This window comes from Balaenoptera physalus (genome assembly GCF_965194825.1).
Source record: "Balaenoptera physalus genome assembly, chromosome: 14".
In the NCBI taxonomy this organism is placed as follows: domain Eukaryota; kingdom Metazoa; phylum Chordata; class Mammalia; order Artiodactyla; family Balaenopteridae; genus Balaenoptera; species Balaenoptera physalus.
Window position 1 is genome coordinate 57,226,823 of NC_138893.1, and position 23,318 is coordinate 57,250,140.

The 23,318-nt window shown below is 37.8% G+C and overlaps 1 protein-coding gene, 1 long non-coding RNA gene and 1 pseudogene across 4 annotated transcripts in view; all 3 read right to left on the reverse strand.

The window, feature by feature from the left end:
- Positions 1-23,318, reverse strand: part of LOC309642397 — a 152,479-nt gene that overhangs the window by 81,837 nt on the left and 47,324 nt on the right. The gene's annotated exons all lie outside the window — the stretch shown is intronic.
- The window catches only part of KIF11 (kinesin family member 11), a 79,875-nt gene that overhangs the window by 25,685 nt on the left and 30,872 nt on the right, over positions 1-23,318 (reverse strand). For both annotated transcript variants that reach the window (XM_082423639.1, XM_082423640.1), the window contains exons 16-21: positions 22,827-22,985; positions 18,297-18,403; positions 5,790-6,069; positions 3,137-3,359; positions 1,750-1,901; positions 732-848 (exon numbers count right to left, since the gene is read on the reverse strand). In XM_082423639.1, the coding sequence (XP_082279765.1) occupies positions 732-848; positions 1,750-1,901; positions 3,137-3,359; positions 5,790-6,069; positions 18,297-18,403; positions 22,827-22,985 (1,038 nt within the window). The remainder of the gene's footprint in view (positions 1-731; positions 849-1,749; positions 1,902-3,136; positions 3,360-5,789; positions 6,070-18,296; positions 18,404-22,826; positions 22,986-23,318) is intronic.
- LOC309642349 (heterogeneous nuclear ribonucleoprotein A1 pseudogene) lies at positions 18,412-22,820 on the reverse strand (annotated as a pseudogene). Its single transcript has one exon. The product of its transcript is annotated as a heterogeneous nuclear ribonucleoprotein A1 pseudogene (transcript).

A 23,318-nucleotide genomic window follows, 5' to 3' on the forward strand; every position in this document is an offset into this window, starting at 1 on the left:
ATCTTGGTGGAAAGACCTGCAGGTCTATTAAAGACAGGTACAAGCATATACATATCAGAAGCAGCACTTCAACTATAAAATGTAGACATCAATGTCCTATGTAAGTAAGGAAATCCTTACCTCACAGACTGTCTAGGCTCATGACTTCAAATTAGAGGGAAAGATGTAGATAGTTTACAGTGCCGTACTCCCAGCAGTGATGAAAAAGTGATAGGAGAGGGCGTGGGATTTAAACACACAAGATCAAGGCAGGAGGCTACGTGGGGGAATAGTGAATAGGAGAAAAGCCTCAAGTTGGAGAATCAGTCATTTAACAGAGAGGCATTCGGTCTCTCAATCTTTTAAACTTCTTAGCCTTCAAAGTCTGATCATAGACAGAGACAGGCTCCAGGACTTCCATGTCAAAGGTGAAGGGAAGAGAGAAATGACTGTTTTTAGTATCACTCTGAGTATGTAGGAAGCAGAAAAGGGATAAATATAACAGCAGAAGATTACCAGCTAAGGATGGGATTAAGTCATATTCTGCCTTTATTTATCCTACCAAAAACCCCTAATCGATTATCATACTTGTGTAAATAATTTAAATCGGAAAAGTTAACAAGCCATCCCAAAGGAATGACTAAAATATTTTTTCTATTCCACCCACCAAGAGTAATGCCTTTATACTGAATCGCAAATGACTGACTTACATCAGATGTGGAAGGGTTATCTGATAGGATATAATGAGGTACCTGGAAAAATGGAACCCCACCACTTGATGAACAATCCAAACTAGTGTCTACAGATGGCTCTTGACTTAGAGGTTCTTCAACAGTGTGCACCAGAACCGCCTTTTCTTCATCCAAGTCCTAAAATAAGAAGCTGATAAGTGATTAAGTCCCAGGGCTTAAAAACCTTCACACAAGTAAAGGCAGTTTTCTTCTTTGAAAATAACACAATGTCCATTACATAAAAGTTAAACCTCAACAAAATCAGTAGGAAGTCTACAAAGTAATGAAAATAATTCCTATTATGTTTTCATATAGAGAAGTACTTATAATAAAATGTTAAATATGGTAATCTCAGAATAAAGAGATTACAGTTTATTTTTTATCTTCTTTGTTACTTTCCAATTTCCCAACTTTTCTATAATTACTGTAGTTAAGGGCACATGTTGTGGAGCTAGGTTCTAATTCCAGCTCCATCCTTGTGACTTAGGACAAGGTAATTCTTAGTTTCCTCACCTGTTAAAATGGGGATAGTACTAGCATTCACCTTATAGAGTTATTGAGACAATTAACTGAGTAAATATATATGTAAAGTGTTTAGAACAGTGTCGGGCACATAATAAACACAACATAAACATTGTCTATTATAATTATCTATGAGTCTAATCATAAAAAATGGCCCAATTAAAACAAACAGGCTTAGCAGTCAACTATCCTTAATGAGACTGGGTAGGACTGAAGGGCAAAGAATAAAATTCTTCTCGTGAAGATGATGACATCAAGAGTTTATGGGAGGGACTTCCCTAGTGGTGCAGTGGATAAGACTCCACGCTCCCAATACAGGGGGCCCGGGTTTGACCCCTGGTCAGGGAATTAGATCCCACATGCATGCCGCAACTAAGGAGCCCATGAGCCGCAACTAAGGAGGCTGCCTGCTGCAGCTAAGACCTGGCACAACCTAAATAAATAAATAACTTTTTTTTTTTTTAAAAAAGAGTTCATGGGAGAGTTCTAAAATTATGATGCCTAAAATAAATTTTACCTGACTGGTCTCTTCTTTGTTGTTTTCTGAACAGTTTAGCGTCATTAACAGCTCAGGCTGTTTCCTTTTCAACTGATCAAGGAGCTGTTCACGTGGCTGGGTTCTCACCAGTGTTGATGGGTATAAATAATTTTTCCTCTGTGGTGTCGTACCTTTAGTGGACATAATATAAGTGGTAAAAATTGAAGTGTGGGATATGAGTGAGGTATTTTTTTTAATGCTAGAACTTATACCTCCCAATAAGTCTTTGTCTTCCAAAAATAGAACCATTGCCACATATGAGAATCAGTCTTGCTATCTGTCAGGCATATGTTGCTTAAAATATTTCCTAACTTGACAACTGATCTTAAATAGACTCAACCATTTTCAAGATTCCACCTACACCAAAACATGAAATTTTCCATCTCTGAGCATGTATAGAAGATGTATTGTAGGCTCTAAAAGGATTCAGAGTGTTCTGAGGAATGGCAGCATGATCAGTTTGACGGGGATAATCATTTCACTACATTTGGTGGCAGCTAAATATTAACCAGTTACCTTTCTTTATAATAGCTCACGCTCTCATAATTTACACAGGCACTTGCTTTTTCACTTAATGTTTATATTCCTTATTTCATTGAAAAGTGGACAATAAATATCAAGAGTCTTGGGGAAAAAATAAATTGATATCCTTTAGTGCCATCCTCTTTTATAATTGCTAAAAAAAAAAAAAAAAAAAAAAGCTTTAAAGTGTAATTTACACACCACAAAATTCACTCAGTAATTTTTACTAAACTTACAGGGTGTGCAACCCCTACCACAATCTAATGAATAACTCAATTACGCATCCTGTGTGAAACAGTTTGTTACACCTTCTTTCATGAAGGCGTACCTGAATCATTATAGCCTACACTGATCCTTGCCATCTCTGACCTCCCAAAACGGTAATTCCTAAATGCCAATCTAACAGTCATGACAAAATGAGAGGTACACATAAGAAAATGCGCAATGTGGTAAGCTCTGCATTAAACTAGATTTATTTAATTACATTCCTCCACTATTTTTGGTATTAAAATGTCCTTTTATAAACAGTGCTAGATAGATGGTTGGTTTTCTTTTTATTTGCTTTTAAAATGTGCTTTCTTAACCAAAGCCAGTTCCCTGAATGTTTGTAAACTTTTACTGAATTATGATGCCCAAGTGTCTGGGAGTATATGTCATGTGCATCATTTAATGCTTGATCAAAGCTATTTTGGTGTTCTAATTTTTCCATATTTGAGTTGATCAGAGTGAGATGGTAAATTCCTATCAGGCAATGGCAGGACCTGGTTTTTCTGAACATCTAGCACTGTATACAGTTGAATTCAACTTCAAAAAATTTAACAATTCCATTTCCCTTTTAAAGTACCTGTTGGGATATCCAGTTTCAGATCCTGTTGCAGAAAGCAATTAAGCTTAGTCAAACCAATTTTTACAGTTTTATTAAGTTCTTGACTTTGTGTCATTAATTCTTCTTCATCAACAGTTATCTGACCAAGAAGAATGTTATGCTGGTTCTCATTAGCTGCTTTATGTCCAATTAATTTTTCAGTAATCTCTGAACTTGAAGCCTCACAACCTTGTTGTACAACCTATAAATGATGCAAATGAGACTTCATTATTAAAATCAAAGTTGTCGGTGCTTTATGCAATATTTAACTTCTCCTTACCTTGAAATTTTCCATAATAAAAGTTTTAGAAACTGCAAAAGTAGAAATAATAATAATAACCCCCTTATATTCACTCCCAGCCTCAACATTTATTACTACATGGGATATAGATCAAACAAGATTGGCCACTTACTCCTGCTCTCCACCAGGATTATTTTGAAGCAAATCCTATATCATTTCATCCATTTACTTTAGCATACTTCTCTAAGAGTTAAGAGCTTCTTAAGACCACTCTCACGTCTAAAAAATTTAACATTGATTTCTTTATATCAAATGTCTAGTCAGTGTTCAAATTTCACCAACTGTCTGTTTTTCAGACTTGTTTTGTTTGAATCAGAATTCATCATTATATTTGGCTGATATGTCTTAACTGACTACATAATTTATCATCCAAACTGAGATATTCTCAGAGTATAAAGGGCCATTAATAATAATAACCCCAGTGCAACAGATATAAACAAGGACTATCCCAGGAAAACCGGGTCTTAAGGCCCTCTAGTCTTAACTCTCTCATGATATAAGTTATCCTTCCTCATACTTTTCTCCTTGAAAAATATTTTCATTGAAGAAACCAGGTCTTTGTGCTCTACTGAATATCTCAATTTCTGGATTTTGTTGATTGCACCTCTAAGCTGTTATTTTCACATGTTCATCTGTCCTCTGTATTTTCTACAAATTAGTTAGATCTAAAGCCTTGATCTAAATCAGGTTTTAACTTTTTGGCAAGCATATTTCATAGGTGGTACTGAAAGCACATAATGCCTGGTCGTGTCTCTCACGTTAGGATTAATCAGTGTGGGGAACTCCCTGGTGGTCCAGTGGTTATAGGACTCCACGCTTTCACTACCGAGGCCCTGGGTTCAATCCCTGATCGGGGAACTAAAATCCCACAAGCCACGTGGCACAGCCAAAAAAAAAGATTAATCCGTGTGTTAGAGTGTGGTCACCCTCTTAATTATAAAGATCTCCTTCAGCTTTTAATCAAATGGTGTAAGTAGTCATTAATGTCCACAAGGATTATTTCACTAAGGGTTGCAAAATTGTGATATCCTAATTCTGTCATTTCTTCTGCATTTTATTAGCTGGGATTCTTCTTTGAAACAGTTTTCTTCATCCATTACCCTGCTGAACCAAAATAGAGTTCTTTCAGGAAAGACAGATGGATGCTCAATTGTTTCCCTTTATTTACCACTTCTCAGAATCATTTCTTGCTTCCCTAGCGTGATCCAAAGGAGACTAATGATATTTTTATGAATTCATCAATTTTAACATATTTGACGTATCAATCTATTGTAGCAATTACTCTTTTTGATGCTCAAATTGTACCACCTTTAAACAGGGGAGTGTCATCAAGTTGGCTCCTAAGTCTTTTTGACACAGCCCCACTAATCCTTAACAGCTTCCTTACGTTCTGGTATGACAAGATCTGTAGGCTCATCTGGTACACGTCCTGCTCCAAACCTGAAATTACCTATTTCTCCACTAGTCATGGTTCCTTTTAGTGAAAATAGCTTATATAGCTTAAAGTACTTAAGTTCTTTTACCTAATTGCTGAGAATATTAGTAAAATCCTTTTATTGCACAGAAGAAAAACCAAGCCACAAAGGGCTCATGCAAGTGTTAAGTTCAAGCAAACCCACAAATCTATCAGATATCTTCTGAGTAACCAGAACAATATCCTAAATAATTAAAGCAATAACAGGTTTGAATGTACCTGGAGAAAAGTAAAAAGCATACATAAGTGAAAAGTATTATATATCAAAAGACAGGGTGCTCTTAACTGAAGGAACTAACAAGTCAAAAACCACAGATAGATATAGGACAGATCAGATAAATGTTAAATAATTTGAAGATCTAGGAAACATATATGTGAAACAAGATCATATATAAGCATACCAACTGTTACACTTAAAATTTTAAGTCATTAATTATATTTTAAGGGCTTCCCTGGTGGCACAGTGGTTAAGAATCCACCTGCCAATGCGGGGGACACGGGTTTGAGCCCTGGGCCGGGAAGATCCCACATGTCGTGGAGCAACTAAGCCCTTGCGCCACAACTACTGAGCCTGCGCTCTAGAGCCCGCAAGCCACAACTACTGAAGCCCGCGCTCCACAACAAGAGATGCCACCACAATGAGAAGCCTGCGCAACGCAATGAAGAGTAGCCCCTGCTCGCTGCAGCTAGAGAAAGCCCGTGTGCAGCATCAAAGACCCAATGCAGCCAAAAAAAAAAATATATATATATATACTTTAAAATATCATGTGTTTTGAAACCAATTCTTAGCCAAGAATATTTAATTTTCTGATTATCACTATTCTCCCCAAAGGAGGTTCCAGTTACAAAGTTATTACCTTCAATAAATTCTGAAGTTCCTCTTCCCTTTTAGTTAAGCAAGATACCCACTGTTCAGAAAAACAAAGTGTGCTTGTGTTCAGAGCCTCACATCTCTGTTCAGTCTCTTGAGATATTACTTCAAGGTTGCTACTGAGTTTATCACAGTGTTTCTCAGACTCTTCAACCAGTTTTGTACCTTCCTGGTTAAAATGTCTGAGTTCCGCTGACAAGTCATCAAAATCAGCACCAAATTTTTCATTGTGAGAAGTTGTTTTGCTGATTATATCTTTAGATTTCCTATAGGAAAAGAGAATAACACTGTTAACTTGAAAAACTAAGACTCAAAGGATACATAACTTGCCCAAGATCACACAGCTCAAAAATGGCACATTCAAACCTAAGCAGTCTAATTCCAGAGCACAAGCCCTTAATTGTCTTTTCACAGCAGACTGGCATCACATCTATGACTAAATGACCTTTGAAAATATCTCTTTTCTTATAAAACCTTTTCCAGATATGACACTTTACTTTGTACCTCTTAGAATATTAACTATATGGTTATTAAAATGAACTCTGCCCATGTGTTTTACTCCTCCTACTAGATTATGTTACTTAAGGACACCTCCTACAGCCTCTAGCCTCTAGTTTAGTCCCTAAACTGTCCACAATCAGTTAGTTATTCTGTTCTTAAGCAGTTTTGCCTTGCCTATGATACAAAATAAATCATAAAAATTATAAATATTATAAAACAAAGTCAACTATAAAGCTATCTAACAATTAAAAGAAAATTATATTGGGGTGAGACAAACTATACATATAGCACACATAGTACAATGTAACATAACCCTGATATAAAACTAATATCAAAATATACATTTAAAATTCATTGATGGCTTCCTTCTCTCAGTAAAGTTCCCTATAATAGCATTCAAAGTCATCTCACAGGAGCAGAGTTAAACTTTGGGGAATGAAGGTTACCCTCTACTACCACTAGATGGTACACCATGTGAGCAAATCACATGAAGCAAATGTGCTGAAAACCGAAGTTCAACTAAAAATTAAGTGAAAATAATTGAAAAAGGAAAAGAAAATTAAGTGGTAAGCTTGGAGGCTATCAACACAAATCTATCCCCTCAAGGAATCAAAACCCACTAGGAATAAAAAGTGGGGAAACACTTTCTAGATTCAGAATCTAGAAAGAAGAATTCAGAGTGGAAACATGACATAATGAATAGACCAACAACAGGATTGAAAAACAGATGATAGGAGTTAGGTAGTAGGATAGGTGATAGCCAGAATTCTAGAGCAGAATCATTCAGTAGAAATATAATGTGAGCCACATATGTAATTTAAAAATTTCTAGAAGTCATACTGAAAAAGAAAATAGATAATCAGAGTAACACTGTATTGGGTAAATATAGCATATGTAGAAGTAAAATACATGAAAACAATGCATAAGAGACAGGAAGGAGGAATTGGGAATATACTGTTAAGGTCCTTTCATTACACATGAAACAGCAAATTACTTGAAGGTAGATTAAAATTATTTTAAAATATATATTATTAATCCTAGAAAAAACAGTTTAAAAAAGTAATTCTAAAAGTATAAATGATAAGTCAATGGGAGAGATAAAATGAAAACATAAAAATGCTCAACTTAAATTAGGAAAGGAAAAAAGGAAACAAAGCACAAACGATGCAACAAACAGAAAACAAAATGGTAGACTTTAACCCAACTATATCAATACTTTAAATGAGAATGGTCTAAACACACCAAATAAAAGCCATACATCGTGAAATCTGATAAAAGATCAAGACCCAATTATATGTTGTCTACAAGAAATCCACTTTAAATATAAAGACTTACACCAAGGGACTTCCCTGGTGGCACAGTGGTTAAGAATCCGCCTGCCAATGCAGGAGACATGGGTTTGAGCCCTGGTCTGGGAAGATCCCACATGCCACAGAGCAACTAAGCCCATGCACCACAACTACTGAGCCTGTGCTCTAGATCCAACAAGCCAAAGCTACTGAAGCCCTTGCACCTAGAGCCCCTGCTCCGCAACAAGAGAAGCCACCGCAATGAGAAGCCCGCGCACCACAACTAGAGAAAGCCTGCGTGCAGCAACAAAGAAGCAACACAGCCAAAAAAAAAAAAAAGAAGACTCACGCCAAAAGTAAAGGAATGGAGAAAGCTATATTATGCAAATAGCAATCAAGGGAAAACTGAAGTTTTTGTATTAATTTCAGACAAAGTAGACTTCAGAATAAGGAAAATTATCAAGGATAAAAAGGGACATTACATAATGATAAAAGGGTCAATTATCAGAGATGTATCAACCCTAATGTGTATACATCTAACAACAGAGCATCACTTATATGAGGCAAAAACTGACAGAACTGAGAAGAAAAATAGAGAAATCTACAATTATAGCTGGAGATCTCAACACCCCTCTATTAGTAATTGATAGAATAAGTAAACAGAAACTCAGTAAGGATACAGGTGACATGAACGGCACTACCAATTAACTTGACCTAACTGATGTGTTTAGAACACTTCATCCATCAAAAGGAGAATACAGATTTTTCACATATGTGTAGCATAGGAACGAAGCATGCCAGAATAAAACTACTAATGTTCTGAAAATTAAATTGTTATTGGAACCACAGCCCAAAAAAGTGGCCCAGGACCTGCCTACTTAAAAAAGAAGACTTAAATAGGATTCTGAACCTCCTAACATAATAGTCAAAATGTTCAAGATACAATTAAAAACCACTCTGGAAAATCACAACTTCAATGAATAAAGATAACAGGTACCAACACTGAGATACTTCAAATGTTGGAACAATGTGGCAAGGATTTTAAGTAGCCATCATAAAAATGTTTCAATGAGCAACTAAAACACATCTAAAGGGGAGGAACCAAGATGGCAGAGTAGAAGGACATGCTTTCATTCCCTCTTGTGAGAACACCAGAATCACAGCTAGCTGCTGGACAATCATCGACAGGAAGACACTGGAACTCACCAAAAAAGATACCCCACATCCAAAGACAAAGGAGAAGCCACAATGAGATGGTAGGAGGGGTGCAATCACAGTAAAATCAAATCCCATAACTGCTGGGTGGGTGACTCACAGACTGGAGAAGACTTATACCACAGAAGTCCACCCACTGGAATGAAGGTTGTGAGCCCCACGTCAGGCTTCCCAACCTGGGGTTCCGGCAACGGGAGGAGGAATTCCTAGAGAATCAGACTTTGAAGGCTAGTGGGATTTGATTGCAGGACTTCGACAGGACTGGGGGAAACGGAGACTCCACTCTTGGAGGGCACACACAAAGTAGTGTGCGCATTGGGACCCAGGGGAAGGAGCAGTGACTCCAGCGGAGATTGAACCAGACCCACCTGCTAGTGTTGGAGGGTCTCCTGCACAGGCAGGGTGTGGCTGTGGCTCACAGTGGGGACAAGGACACTAACAGTAGAAGTTCTGGGAAGCACTCCTTGGCGTGAGCCCTCCCAGAGTCTGTCATTAGCCCCACCAAAGAGCCCAGGTAGGCTCCAGTGTTGGGTTGCCTCAGGCCAAACAACCAACAGGGAGGGAACCCAGCCCCACCCCTCAGCAATCAAGCGGATTAAAGTTTTACTGAGCTCTGTCCACCAGAGCAACAGTCAGCTCTACCCACCACCAGTCCCTCCCATCAGCAAACTTGCACAAGCCTCTTAGATAGCCTCATCAACCAGAGGGCAGACAGCAGAAGCAAGAAGAACTACAATCCTGCAGCCTGTGGAACAAAAACCACATTCACAGAAAGATAGACAAGATGAAAAGGCAGAGGGCTATGTACCAGATGAAGGAACAAGATAAAATCCCAGAAAAACAACTAAATGAAGTGGAGATACGCAACCTTCCAGAAAAAGAATTCAGAATAATGATAGTGAAGATGATCCAGGACCTCGGAAAAAGAATGGAGGCAAAGATGGAGAAGATGCAAGAAATGTTTAACAAAGACCTAGAAGAATTAAAGACCTAAAGAATTAAACAAACTGAGATGAACAATACAATAACTGAAATGAAAAATACACTAGAAGGAATCAATAGCAGAATAACTGAGGCAGAAGAACGGATAAGTGACCTGGAAGACCCAATGGTGGAATTCGCTACTGAGGAACAGAATAAAGAAAAACTAATGAAAAGAAATGAAGACAGCCTAAGAGACCTCTGGGACAACATTAAATGCAACAACATTCGCATTATAGGGGTCCCAGAAGGAGAAGAGAGAGAGAAAGGACCAGAGAAAATATTTGAAGAGATTATAGTCGAAAACTTCCCTAAAATGTTAAAGGAAATAGCCACCCAAGTCCAGGAAGCGCAGAGAGTCCCATACAGGATAAACCCAAGGAGAAACACACTGAGGCACATAGTAATCAAATTGGCAAAAATTAAACACAAAGAAAAATTATTGAAAGCAGCAAGGGAAAAACGACAAATAACATACACGGGAACTCCCATAAGGTTAATAGCTGATTTCTCAGCAGAAACTCTACAAGCCAGAAGGGAGTGGCATGATATACTTAAAGTGATGAAAGGGAAGAACCTACAACCAAGATTACTCTACCCAGCAAGGATCTCATTCAGATTCGATGGAGAAATCAAAAGCTTTACAGACAAGGAAAAGCTAAGAGAATTCAGCACCACCAAACCAGCTCTACAACAAATGCTAAAGGAACTTCTCTAAGTGGGACACACAAGAGAAGAAAAGGACCTACAAAAACAAACCCAAAACAATTAAGAAAATGGTCATAGGAACATACATATCTATAATTACCTTAAATGTGAATGGATTAAATGCTCCAAACAAAAGACAAAGGCTTGCTGAATGGATACAAAAACAAGACCCACATATATGCTGTCTACAAGAGACCCACTTCAGACCTCAGGGCACGTACAGACTGAAAGTGAGGGGATGGAAAAAGATATTCCATGCAAATAGAAATCAGAAGAAAGCTGGAGTAGCAATACTCATATCAGATAAAATAGACTTTAAAATAAAGAATGTTACAGAAGACAAGGAAGGACACTACATAATGATCAAGGTATCAATCCAAGAAGAAGATATAACAATTATAATTATAAATGCACCCAACATAGGAGCACCTCAATACATAAGGCAACTGCTAACAGCTCTAAAAGAGGAAATCGACAGTAACACAATAATAGTGGGGGACTTTAACACCTCACTTACACCAATGGACAGATCGTCCAAAATGAAAATAAATAAGGAAACAGAAGCTTTAAATGACACAATAGACCAGATAGATTTAATTGATATTTATGGGACATTCCATCCAAAAACAGCAGATTACACTTCCTTCTCAAGTGCGCACGGAACATTCTCCAGGATATATCCCACCTTGGGTCACAAATCAAGCCTCAGTAAATTTAAGAAAATTGAAATCATATCAAGCATCTTTTCTGACCACAACATTATGAGATTAGAAATGAATTACAGGGGAAAAAACATAAAAAACACAAACACATGGAGGCTAAACAATGTTACTAAATAACCAAGAGATCACTGAAGAGGAAATCAAAATCAAAGAGGAAATCAAAAAATACCTAGAGACAAATGACAATGAAAACACGACGATCCAAAACCTATGGGATGCAGCAAAAGCGGTTCTAAGAGGGAAGTTTATAGGTATACAAGCCTACCTCAAGAAACAAGAAAAATCTCAAATAAACAATCTAACCTTACACGTAAAGGAACTAGAGAAAGAAGAACAAACAAAACCCAAAGTTAGCAGAAGGAAAGAAATCATAAAGATCAGAGCAGAAATAAATGCAATAGAAACAAAGAAAACAATAGCAAAGATCAATAAAACTAAAAGCTGGTTCTTTGAGAGGATAAACAAAATTGATAAACCATTAGCCAGACTCATCAAGAAAAAGAGGGAGAGGACGCAAATCAATAAAATTAGAAACGTAAGAAGAAGTTACAACAGACACCGCAGAAATACAAAAGCATCCTAAGAGACTACTAGAGGCAACTCTATGCCAATAAAATGGACAACCTGGAAGAAATGGACAAATTCTTAGAAAGGTATAACCTTCCAAGACTGAGTCAGGAAGAAATAGATATTATGAACAGACAAATCACAAGTAATGAAATTGAAACTGTGATTAAAAATCTTCCAACAAACAAAAGTCCAGGACCAGATGGCTTCACAGGTGAATTCTATCAAACATTTAGAGAAGAGATAACACCCATCCTTCTCAAACTCTTCCTAAAAATTGCAGGGGAAGGAACACTCCCAAACTCATTCTATGAGGCCACCATCACCCTGATACCAAAACCAGACAAATATACTACAAAAAAAGAAAATTACAGACCAATATCACTGATGAATATAGATGCAAAAATCCTCAACAAAATACTAGCAAACAGAATCCAACAACACATTTAAAGGATCATACACCATGATCAAGTGGGATTTATCCCAGGGATGCAAGGATTCTTCAATATACACAAACCAATCAATGTGGTACACCATATTAATTGAAGAATAAAAACCATATGATCATCTCGATAGATGCAGAAAAAGCTTTTGACAAAATTCAACACCCATTTATGATAAAAACTCTCCAGAAAGTGGGCATAGAGGGAATCTACCTCAACATAATAAAGGCCATATACAACAAAACCACAGCAAACATCATTCTCAATGGTGAAAAACTGAAAGCATTTCCTCTAAGATCAGGAACAAGGCAAGGATGTCCGCTCTCACTCAACATAGTTTTGGAAGCCCTAGCCACGGCAATCAGAGAAGAAAAAGAAATAAAAGGAATACAAATTGGAAAAGAAGAAGTAAAACTGTCACTGTTTGCAGATGACATTTACTATACATAGAGAATCTTAAAGATGCCACCAGAAAACTACTAGAGCTAATCAATGAATCTGGTAAAGTTGCAGGATACAAAATTAATGCACAGAAATCTCTTGCATTCCTATACACTAATGATGAAAAATCTGAAAGAGAAATTAAGGAAACACTCCCATTTACCACTGCAACAAAAAGAATAAAATACCTAGGAATAAACCTCCCTAAGGAGACAAAAAACCTGTATGTAGAAAACTGTAAGACACTGATGAAAGAAATTAAAGATGATACCAACAGATGGAGAGATATACCATGTTCTTGGATTGGAAGAATCAATATTGTGAAAATGACTCTACTACCCAAAGCAATCTACAGATTCAATGCAATCCCTATCAAACTACCACTGGCATTTTTCACAGAACTAGAACAAAAAATTTCACAATTTGTATGGAAACACAAAAGACCCCGAATACCCAAAGCAATCTTCAGAAAGAAAAACGGAGCTGGAGGAATCAGGCTCCCTGACTTCTGACTATACTACAAAGCTACAGTAATGAAGACAGTGTGGTACTGGCACAAAAACAGAAACATAGATCAATGGAACAACATAGAAAGCCCAGAGATAAACCCACGCACCTATGGTCAACTAATCTATGACAAAGGAGGCAAAGATATACCATGGAGAAAAGACAGTCTCTTCAATAAGTGGTGCTGGGAAAACTGGACAGCTACATGTAAAAGAATGAAATTAGAACACTCCCTAACACCATACACAAAAATAAACTCAAAATGGATTCGAGATCTAAATGTAAGACCAGACACTATAAAACTCTTAGAGGAAAACATAGGAAGAACACTCTTTGACATAAATCACAGCAAGATCTTTTTTGATCCACCTCCTAGAGTAATGGAAATAAAAACAAAAATAAACAAATGGGACCTAATGAAACTTCAAAGCTTTTGCACAGCAAAGGAAACCATAAAGAAGACGAAAAGACAACCCTCAGAATGGGAGAAAATATATGCAAACGAATCAACGGACAGAGGATTAATCTGCAAAATATATAAACAGCTCATGCAGCTCAATATTAAAGAAACAAACAACCCAATCCAAAAATGGGCAGAAGATCTAAATAGACATATCTCCAAAGAAGACATACAGATGGCCAAGAAGCACATGAAAAGCTGCTCAACATCACTAATTATTAGAGAAATGTAAATCAAAACTACAATGAGGTATCACCTCACCCCAGTTAGAATGGGCATCATCAGAAAATCTACAAACAACAAATGCTGGAGAGGGTGTGGAGAAAAGGGAACCCTCTTGCACTGTTGGTGGGAATGTAAATTGATACAGCCACTATGGAGAACAGTATGGAAGTTCCTTAAAAAACTAAAAATAGAATTACCATATGATCCAGCAATGCCACTACTGGGCATATATCCAGAGAAAACCGTAATTCAAAAAGACACATGCACCACAATGTTCATTGCAGCACTATTACAATAGCCAGGTCATGGAAGCAACCTAAATGCCCATCAACAGACGAATGGATAAAGAAGTTGTGGTACAAATATACAAGGCAATATTACTCAGCCATAAAAAGGAACGAAATTGGGTCGTTTGTGGAGACGTGGATGGATCTAGAGACTGTCATACAGAGTGTAGTAAGTCAGAAAGAGAAAAACAAATATCGTATATTAATGCATGTATGTGGAACCTAGAAAAATGGTACAGATGAACCGCTTTGCAGGGCAGAAGTTGAGACACAGATGTAGAGAAGAAACGTATGGACACCAAGGGGGGAAAGCCGTGGGGGGGTTGGGGATGGTGGTGTGATGAATTGGGCGATTGGGATTGACATGTATACACTGATGTGTATAAAATTGATGAGTAATAAGAACCTGCTGTATGAAAAAATAAATAAAATAAAAATTCAAAGAAAAAAAAACCACATCTAACGGAAATTCCCTGGCGGTCCAGTGGTTAAGACTCCATGCTCTCACTGCCAAGGGCCTGGGTTCAATCCATGGTTGGGGAACTAAGATCCCACAGGCTGTGAGGTGCAGCCAAAAAAAAAAAGAAAACACATCTAGAAAAAAAAAGAGAGAGAATCTTAACAAAGAAATAGAAGAGAATTTTAAAAAAAGAAGCAAATGAAAATTGTAAAACTGAAAAACGTAGTAACTGAAATAAAACACCTCACTGAATGGGTTCAACAGTAGGTTAGAGATGACAAAGGAAGGGTCAGTGGACATAAAGACAAAGACAGATTACAGGATTTATTCAATCAATCAACGAAGAGAAAATAGACTAGTATCTATAGCCTCAGAGACCTATGGGACCATAATAAAAGATCTAACATTTGTGTCATCATAGTTCTAGAAGCAGAGGAGAAAAATATAAGGCTGAAAAAATGTTCAAAGAAATAATGAAGGGAATTTCCTGGTGGTCCAGTGGTTAGGACTCAGTGCTTTCACTGCTGTGGCCTGGGTTAAATCCCTGGTTAGGGAACTAATATCCCACAAGCCAAGCAGTGCCACCAAAAAACAAACAAACAGACAAACAATTCTTGGTTTAAAAAAAAAAAAAGAAAAGAAAGAATGGATGAAAATTTCCAAGTTTGGTGAAAGGCATAAGTCTACAGATTCAAGAAGCTGAGCAAACCCAAATTGGATTAACTCAAAGAAATACATAAGAAGACACAATATAATCAAACTTCTAAAAACTAAGGACAAAGAAAAAATCTTGAAGGCAGCTACAGAGAAATTGCCTATAGGTGAACAATCATTTGAATACATGGATTCAAATGATGGGATTTCTCATCTCATGGAGACCAAAAGGAAATGAAATAACATATTCCAGGTGCTGAAAGAAAAGACCTGTCAACCCGGAATTCTATAGCCAGTGAAAATATTTTTCAGGAATGAAAGGAAAATCAAGATATTCTCAGACAAAGGAAAATAGCATTTGTGGCCAGCAGACCTGTTTGGAACTTCAGGAAGGAACAATTTAATGGGCAAAAATAGGGGTAAATATCAGAATACCCTGATCCTCATGAGTTTAGAATATCTATAGGCAAAAAACTGAATCTTGACAAACCCCATACCTTATACAAAAAATTAAAAATAGATCATGGATTTAAATCTTACATAAAACTATAAAACTTCTAAAAGAAAACATAAAGCTGATTGGAATATATGATAAGGATGTGAGACTGGCAAGCAATGAGGCTATAAAGCAACACTAAACACTAGTGCAGGAATCAGCTTTTCTTAAAAACTTTTTCTTAGAAATCCAGATAGCAAATATTTTAGGTTTACAGGTATATAGTCTTTGATGTAACCTTTGCAGTGCAAAGGCAGTCAAAGGCAACACATAAACAAATAGGCAGACTGAGTAAACCAACATGACTGTGTCCAATAAAATTACTTGAAGTAGCAGGCATCCGGCCCAGCAGCCATAGTTTGCCAAACCCTATTCTAATTAGTAAGTATATATTTCATCATGGATATGGGTTAGAAATTGTGAAATTACTTAATGTGTATTCTAAAATTGAGCAAATAGGTAGATATATTGTGGATGAGAGCAAGGTTTCTGTCTGAAAAGGGAGTACAAATACAGAATAGAGAGATATTTAAGTGCACATATATATACACATTCACACATGTTTTTCTAGCTATGTCCACCTGGGGAGCCTTAGAAGAAATGACACCCCAGTAGCAATAAGAACACCTAGTGGGCTTCCCTGGTGGCGCAGTGGTTGAGAATCTGCCTGCCAGTGCAGGGGACACGGGTTCGAGCCCTAGTCTGGGAAGATCCCACATGCCGCGGAGCAGCTGGGCCCGTGAGCCACAATTACTGAGCCTGCGCGTCTGGAGCCTGTGCTCTGCAACAAGAGAGGCCGCGATAGTGAGAGGCCCACGCACTGCGATGAAGAGTGGCCCCCGCTTGCCACAACTAGAGAAAGCCCTCGCACAAAAACGAAGACCCAACACAGCCATAAATAAATTAAATAAATAAATAAATAAATAAAGCATGACACAAATTAAAAAAAAAGAACATCTAGTGCCCAGATCTTGGTTTATATTAATATGATTTCAGAGCTAGGGCTGAGAAAGTACAAGATACCTGGAATATCTTGCTATATCAGAAAGTAAGAAAATGCTCAAAAAGGACAGATCATATCAAAAGGATACAGGAGACAAGTTGAAGAGGCTCTTACTAGTCAAAACTGGGATAATTTGAACATCAGAATAAATAATAGTGGACTATACCCAGAGGATAAAAGAATCCATGAGTACATGCTAACATAAATAAATGAATAAGAATAAATGGCAGGGGACTTCCCTGGTGGTGCAGTTGTTGAGAATCCGCCTGCCAATGCAGGGGACACAGTTCGAGCCCTGATCTGGGAAGATCCCACATGCCGTGCAGCAACTAAGCCCATGCACCACAGCTACTGAGCCTGCGCTCTAGAGCCCGCGAGCTGTAGCTACTGAGCCTGTGTGCCACAACTACTGAAGCGAGCGCACCTGGAGCCTGTGCTCCGCAACAAGAGAAGCCACCACGATGAGAAGCCCACGCACTGCAAGGAAGAGTAGCCCCTGCTTGCTGCAACTAGAGAAAGCCTGCATGCAGCAACAAAGACCCAACGCTGTCAAAAATAAATAAATTTATTTTTTTAAAAAAGAATAAATGGCAGGACAAAGGGAAAATTCTTCCTCTTAGTAGAATGCCAACTAAAAAATGTTGAAGGAATGATGGGATTAGAAAAAAAGATCATTTGACAACCACTATCATAATCGTTTCAGAAATACATATCAATAGATTCTAAGAGGAACGGGATATTTATACAGTTTCAAAGTATCTCCCCTTATGTTCTTTATCAATTGCAAAGGAAATCTAGAGGACAACATTACAACCAAATTATCAAAGTTAAACCTCTTGATATCTGAGATGCACTAAGAACATACCACCTTTGTGGTTTTCTTGACAACTGCAACTAATCATGAAAGCCAACCCCAACTGAGGGACATTGTACTAAATAAATATTCTATGCTCTTCGAAAAAGAAAAGGCTATAAAAGACAAAAACTAAGGAACTGCTCCAGATTAAAGGAGACTCAAGAGACATGACAATTAAATGCAGTGTGTGATCCTGAATTAAATCCTGGACCAGGAGGAAAATCTTTTTCTTTTCTTATAAAGAACATTAGTGAGAGAATTGGCAAAATTCGAATTAGGTCTGTATATTAGATAATAGTAGTTCTCAATATTAATTTTCTAATTTAAAATAACTGTTGTAATAGATAACTAATAAGGACCTACTATATAGTACAGGGAACTCTACTCAATATTCTGTAATAACCTGCACGGGAAAAGAATCTAAAAAAGAATAGATACATGCATATGTATAAGTGATTCACTTTGCTGTACACCTGAAGCTAACACAACATTGTAAATCAACTATACTCCAAAAAAGTTAAAAAATAAAAAAATTTTTTAAAAATAAAATAATTATTATATAAGACAGTAGCTTATGTTTTTAGGATACACACTGAAGTATTTGGGGGAAAGTGGAGATTATAAAGACTGTAACTTATTCAGAAAGGATATATTAAAAAGAATTTTAAAACATCTTACTGCTCTGTATTTTCTTGAACACTGCTAAGTGGTTTCCACATGTTTTCACACTTTTCCTCCAAAGCACAGAATCTCTCCTTCCAAAGACTGATTAACTGGCAAAGTTCCTGTAAGAAAGGTGTGGGGAAGGAAAAGACTGAAATTATAACAGTTAAACTTTTTTTCTATACTGATATAAAGTATTTTCCCATAGGTGAGAATTATAAAAATTCCTGACAAGAGATCTTTAACTCCATCTCTCTCACATACAGGAGATTCGTGGAAGTGATATTAAAAGGATAATAATATTACAGGCATTTTTTTAAAAAGTAAATAATTAGCAAACTTTCTTATTTTAACTATAAGTAACAAGTTACTTTCCGTGTACCTCAAAACTAACCAAATACACCAAAATGTCACATTGTGTTTGAGAACCACTTTGACAGATATACATAGTTGCTTCTTAACTGATAACACTACTAGAAGACAAAGTAATGCTGAAAATCTAATGGGTCAAGAAGTCCAAAAATATTATCAGTTAATAGAGCTGAAACATTTTACAGAACTTAGTTGGATCATATTAATAAAATGTAAATAGAGGGAATTCCCTGACAGTTCAGTGCTTGGGACTCTGTGCTTTCACTGCCAAGGGTGTGGGTTCAATCCCTGGTTGGGGAACTAAGATCCCACAAGCCTCAAGGTGTGGCCAAATAAATAAATAAATAGAGCTTAACCTTTTCTCATACTTGGGATCTTTAAACACATTTCTGAACAACACATAAGCTGACAACACACATCTAACACTTTGATTATGAATAGAGTGTCAGTATTTTTACTAATCTCAAAGTAGAGGGAAATGCAGGTATTTTCAGATTTATCTACATGTAACCAGGTGTTCAGAGTTTACATCATTGGTTTGTCAGCACTAACCTCAAGTTCTAGAATATCTCAGAAATAGCTCAGTTAGTAAACTTGCTTCCTTTAAGCCAGGGAAGTCAAACCACTCATGCTAAAATACTTTTCATGGCATAGGTGGGTTTTTTTTTTTAATTTTTTTTTAAATATTAGGATGTTTTTAAGAGCACCTTTTTTTTTTTTTTGGCTGTGTCAGGTCTTAGTTGCAGCATGTAGAATCTTCATTGAGGTATGCGGGATCTTTCATTGCGGCGTGTGGACTCTTCCTTGCAGCGTGCAGGCTTCTCTCTAGTTGTGGTGCGACGGTTCCAGAGCATGTGGGCTCTGTAGTTTGTGGCACGCAGGCTCTCTAGTTAAGTTGCATGAGCTCAGTAGTTGCGGTGCACGGGCTTAGTTGCCCCGCGGCATGCAGGATCCCAGGTCCCTGACCAGGGATTGAACCCGCGTCCCCCTCATTGTAAGGTGGATTCTTTACCACTGGACCACCAGGGAAGTCCCGTTTTGTTTGTTTTTAAACAGTTGCTTGCCAATTTTAAACATTTCAAAACAGCTAATTAATAAAAAGCTGATCTACATACCTAAAAAGATCTAGGCAGGTTTAAGGTAAACTTGCTGCAATTTCAAACAGCAAGAATATGTTCTAGAAACATATAGAAGAGCCCCTCATAAATGGATGCTTTCAGGCAGTATAATCACCACCACGGCTATAAGGGGATCTAACTATTGTTAGATGCACTTGAGGCCTCAGATCCCTCATTAGAAAACTAGGCTAGTAACAGAACCTGTATCTATATTGGTAGGAGGAATAAACACATAGTGAGTTACTCAATAAATGTTAACTATCATTTGTATTAATTTCCAATATTAACCTTTTGTCTGAAAAGTTTCATGCTTATCAATTAGGGAAACAAATAATCTTATTTTAAAGTTGCTTTCTTTTTTTTTTTTTTTTTTTTTTTTTATTTCATTCCATTCAAGAGGGTTTTGTTTTGTTGTTTTTTCGGCCGTGCTGTGCAGCTTGCGGGATCTTAGTTTCCCCACCAGGGACTGAACTGGGCCACGGCAGTGAAAGCACCGAGTCCTAACCACTGGAATGCCAGGGAATTCCCTCAAGAGGGTATTAAATCATTTATTGATTACACATGATAATGGATGATACACAAGCTTCATTCCCATCTAGAACTTTATCTGGTACCATAATTCAACTTAGATATATTGCATAGGATGTGACAACAATCATATTAATAACCAAAAACCTCCATGACTTTGCTTGGGTGACCCTTTTAACTGTGAACTCCAGGTCACAACACAGTAACTGTCAGTTCAACTACACCAAGGTTTCTGAAGACAATGTCTTCTCCACCCAAGCAGGTTGTAAATAAATTTGGAACCTGGCATCACCATGAAGAAATTCTAACTTCACACAGCACATTTTAAAAAAGACATGTTTATTCAGTGTCATGATCAGACTATTAACATTTAGCAACCAACAGCATGGGTGCAAAAAAAAAAATCTACATTAAAACCCTCTGTTGGAATGCTTTACACTTTCCACAGAACAGAAACTAAAACAGCCTGTTATACAATTAGTCTCAAATGCAGTCCTTGAGTTTTTTTTGCCCATATACGAGTATTGTCTAAAACATGTCTTCTTTATAGCAGCTAGGACCTGCCACCACTGTTTGGCTGAGTTCACAAATCTGTTGACCCTGTAGCTTCCCTGTCACTTCCCTGGCTCTCCTCTCCTGCTAAGCTTTGTTTCCTGGCAGTAATCAAAACCTCCTGCCACTGCCATAGCTCCTGCTGCTGCTGGAACCACCATAGCCACCTTGGTTTCATGGTTTGGCAAAGTACTGACCACCACCACCACAGGGGCCAGCACTTCTGCCTCCAAAGTTTCCTCCTTTTATGGGTTCAAAATTTGAAGACTGATTGTTGTAACTGCCAAAATCACTGTAGCCTCCACCACCTCCAAAAGTGCTTCCATCATTACCAAATCCATTATAGCCATCCCCACTGCCACCACAGCCACCACCACCCTGGCTGTCACCAAAGCCAGCTCCACCACTGAAGCTTCCTCCACGACCAAAGTTGTCATTCCCACCAAAACCACCTCCACGACCGCCACCAAAGTTTCAAGAACCAGTCTGACCTCTTTGACTGGATGAAGGCACTAGCCATCTCTTGCTGAGATAGCGCTTTCCTTACTTCACAGTTGTGGCCATTCACAGTGTGGTATTTCTGAATGACAATCCTGTCTACGGAGTCATGGTCATCAAAGGTTACAAAAGCAAAGCCTCCCTTTTTGCCACTGCCTTGGCCAGTCGTGATTTCAATCACTTCCATACTGTTCAAAATAATCTCTTAGGTGATACTCTTCAGTGTCTTCTTTAATGCCACCAACAAAACTCTTTTTCACAGTTAAGTGGGCACCAGGTCTTTGAGAATCTTCTCTTGAGACGGCCCTCTTTGGTTCCCCAACTCTTCCATCCACCTCGTGTGGCCTTGCCTTCAAGGTGGCATCCACCTCCTCCACAGTGGCATACGCAACAAACCAGAAGCCTCTGGAGCGCTTGGTGTTTGGATCCCTCATTACCACACAGTCTGTGAGCGCTCCCCATTGCTCACAATGGCTCCTCAGACTCTCATCAGTTGTTTCAAAGCTCAAACCTCTGATGAAGAGCTTCCGCAGCTGTTCGGGCTCTTTGGGAGACTCTGACTTAGACATGAGGGTCCTGGAGGGGGGGAGACTTTAACAATGCTTGCTCGGCGGCGTCCATGGGCAGAAAGCTAAAGTTGCTTTAATTCTTATCTAAAAACCTTAGATGTGTTTCCCTTCTCATTTCAGGTGACATGGATATGAATTCCCTTTCCCTCACTTCCCAAAACAAAGAATTCTTTACTGGTCACTAAACCATGTCAACAGTTTCACTGACCAAAGAGTTCTGTCATGTAGTAATAGCCTCATTTAACAGAACTTCAGAATTCATTACTAAGGGCTTAAGAATACCAGAAATTATTTTCCATATATCTGATATTTATAGATTATGACTTGCCTGGCTTGAAGGTTTGGTTTTGATTTAAAGCGTCATATACTGAGGAATAGTTTACATGGAGCAAGTCATAAATTACATTTATCAATAAAAATTAAGAATTGTATCAATTTACTACAATGTAAATGCCTGATACTGATGAGACAAAAATAGTAAAAGAAAGCAGGGAATAGTTTGTGAAAGAGAATAACTATCCATGTTACATTAAAAACAAAAACAACAACAAAAATCATCAAGTTAAAATGTAGATACATGTTCATTTTAAATGCTACGACCATTTTCTTCTAATTGTACTCCTGATGGTATATTTCTGCAGTTCATCTTTCTTCTTGATGTGAGGAAAGGACTGTATGTCTTATCGTGCTTTAGCATAGGGCTCTACGTGTAGCAAATCATCAAATATTAACTGATCAAGAGAAGTACTCTCAATTATTTCACATTAATTACTGTCATAAGCAAAAGTGGCTACGGTATTTTCAGGATTCTAATTTAGTTATATAGCTTTCAGTCTGTAACAGGGATTATCAAGTTAAAGATCATAATACTTTCTTTTTACACTCCTTAAATCACCTAAATAAGATACCTGTGAATGGATTTTCTTTATTGTCTTCAGGTCTTCAGTTAAGTTTTCACATAGCTTCTGTGTTTCAGCCAAGGAAGAAATTGTATCTTCTTTTAGTTCATGTAGATTGTTACACAGTGTACTGAGAAATCCATCCATTTCCTTCTTCTGATCTTCTGTCTTTGAAGAAAAAAAAAAATTAATTTCGAGGAGACCTTCCAGATGGTGGAGGAGTAAGATGTGGAGATCACCTTCCTCCCAACAAATACATCAGAAATATATCTACATGTGGAACAACTCCTACAGAACATCTACTCAATGCTGGCAGAAGACCTCAGACTTCCCAAAAGCCGTGTGGCTGACAGGGTCTTGGTGCTCCGGCCGGGTGTCAGGCCTGTGCCTCTGAGGTGGGAGAGCCGAGTTCAGGACATTGGTCCACCAGAGACCTCCCAGCTCCACGTAATACCAAATGGCTAAAGTTCTCCCAAAGATCTCCATCTCAACGCTAAGACC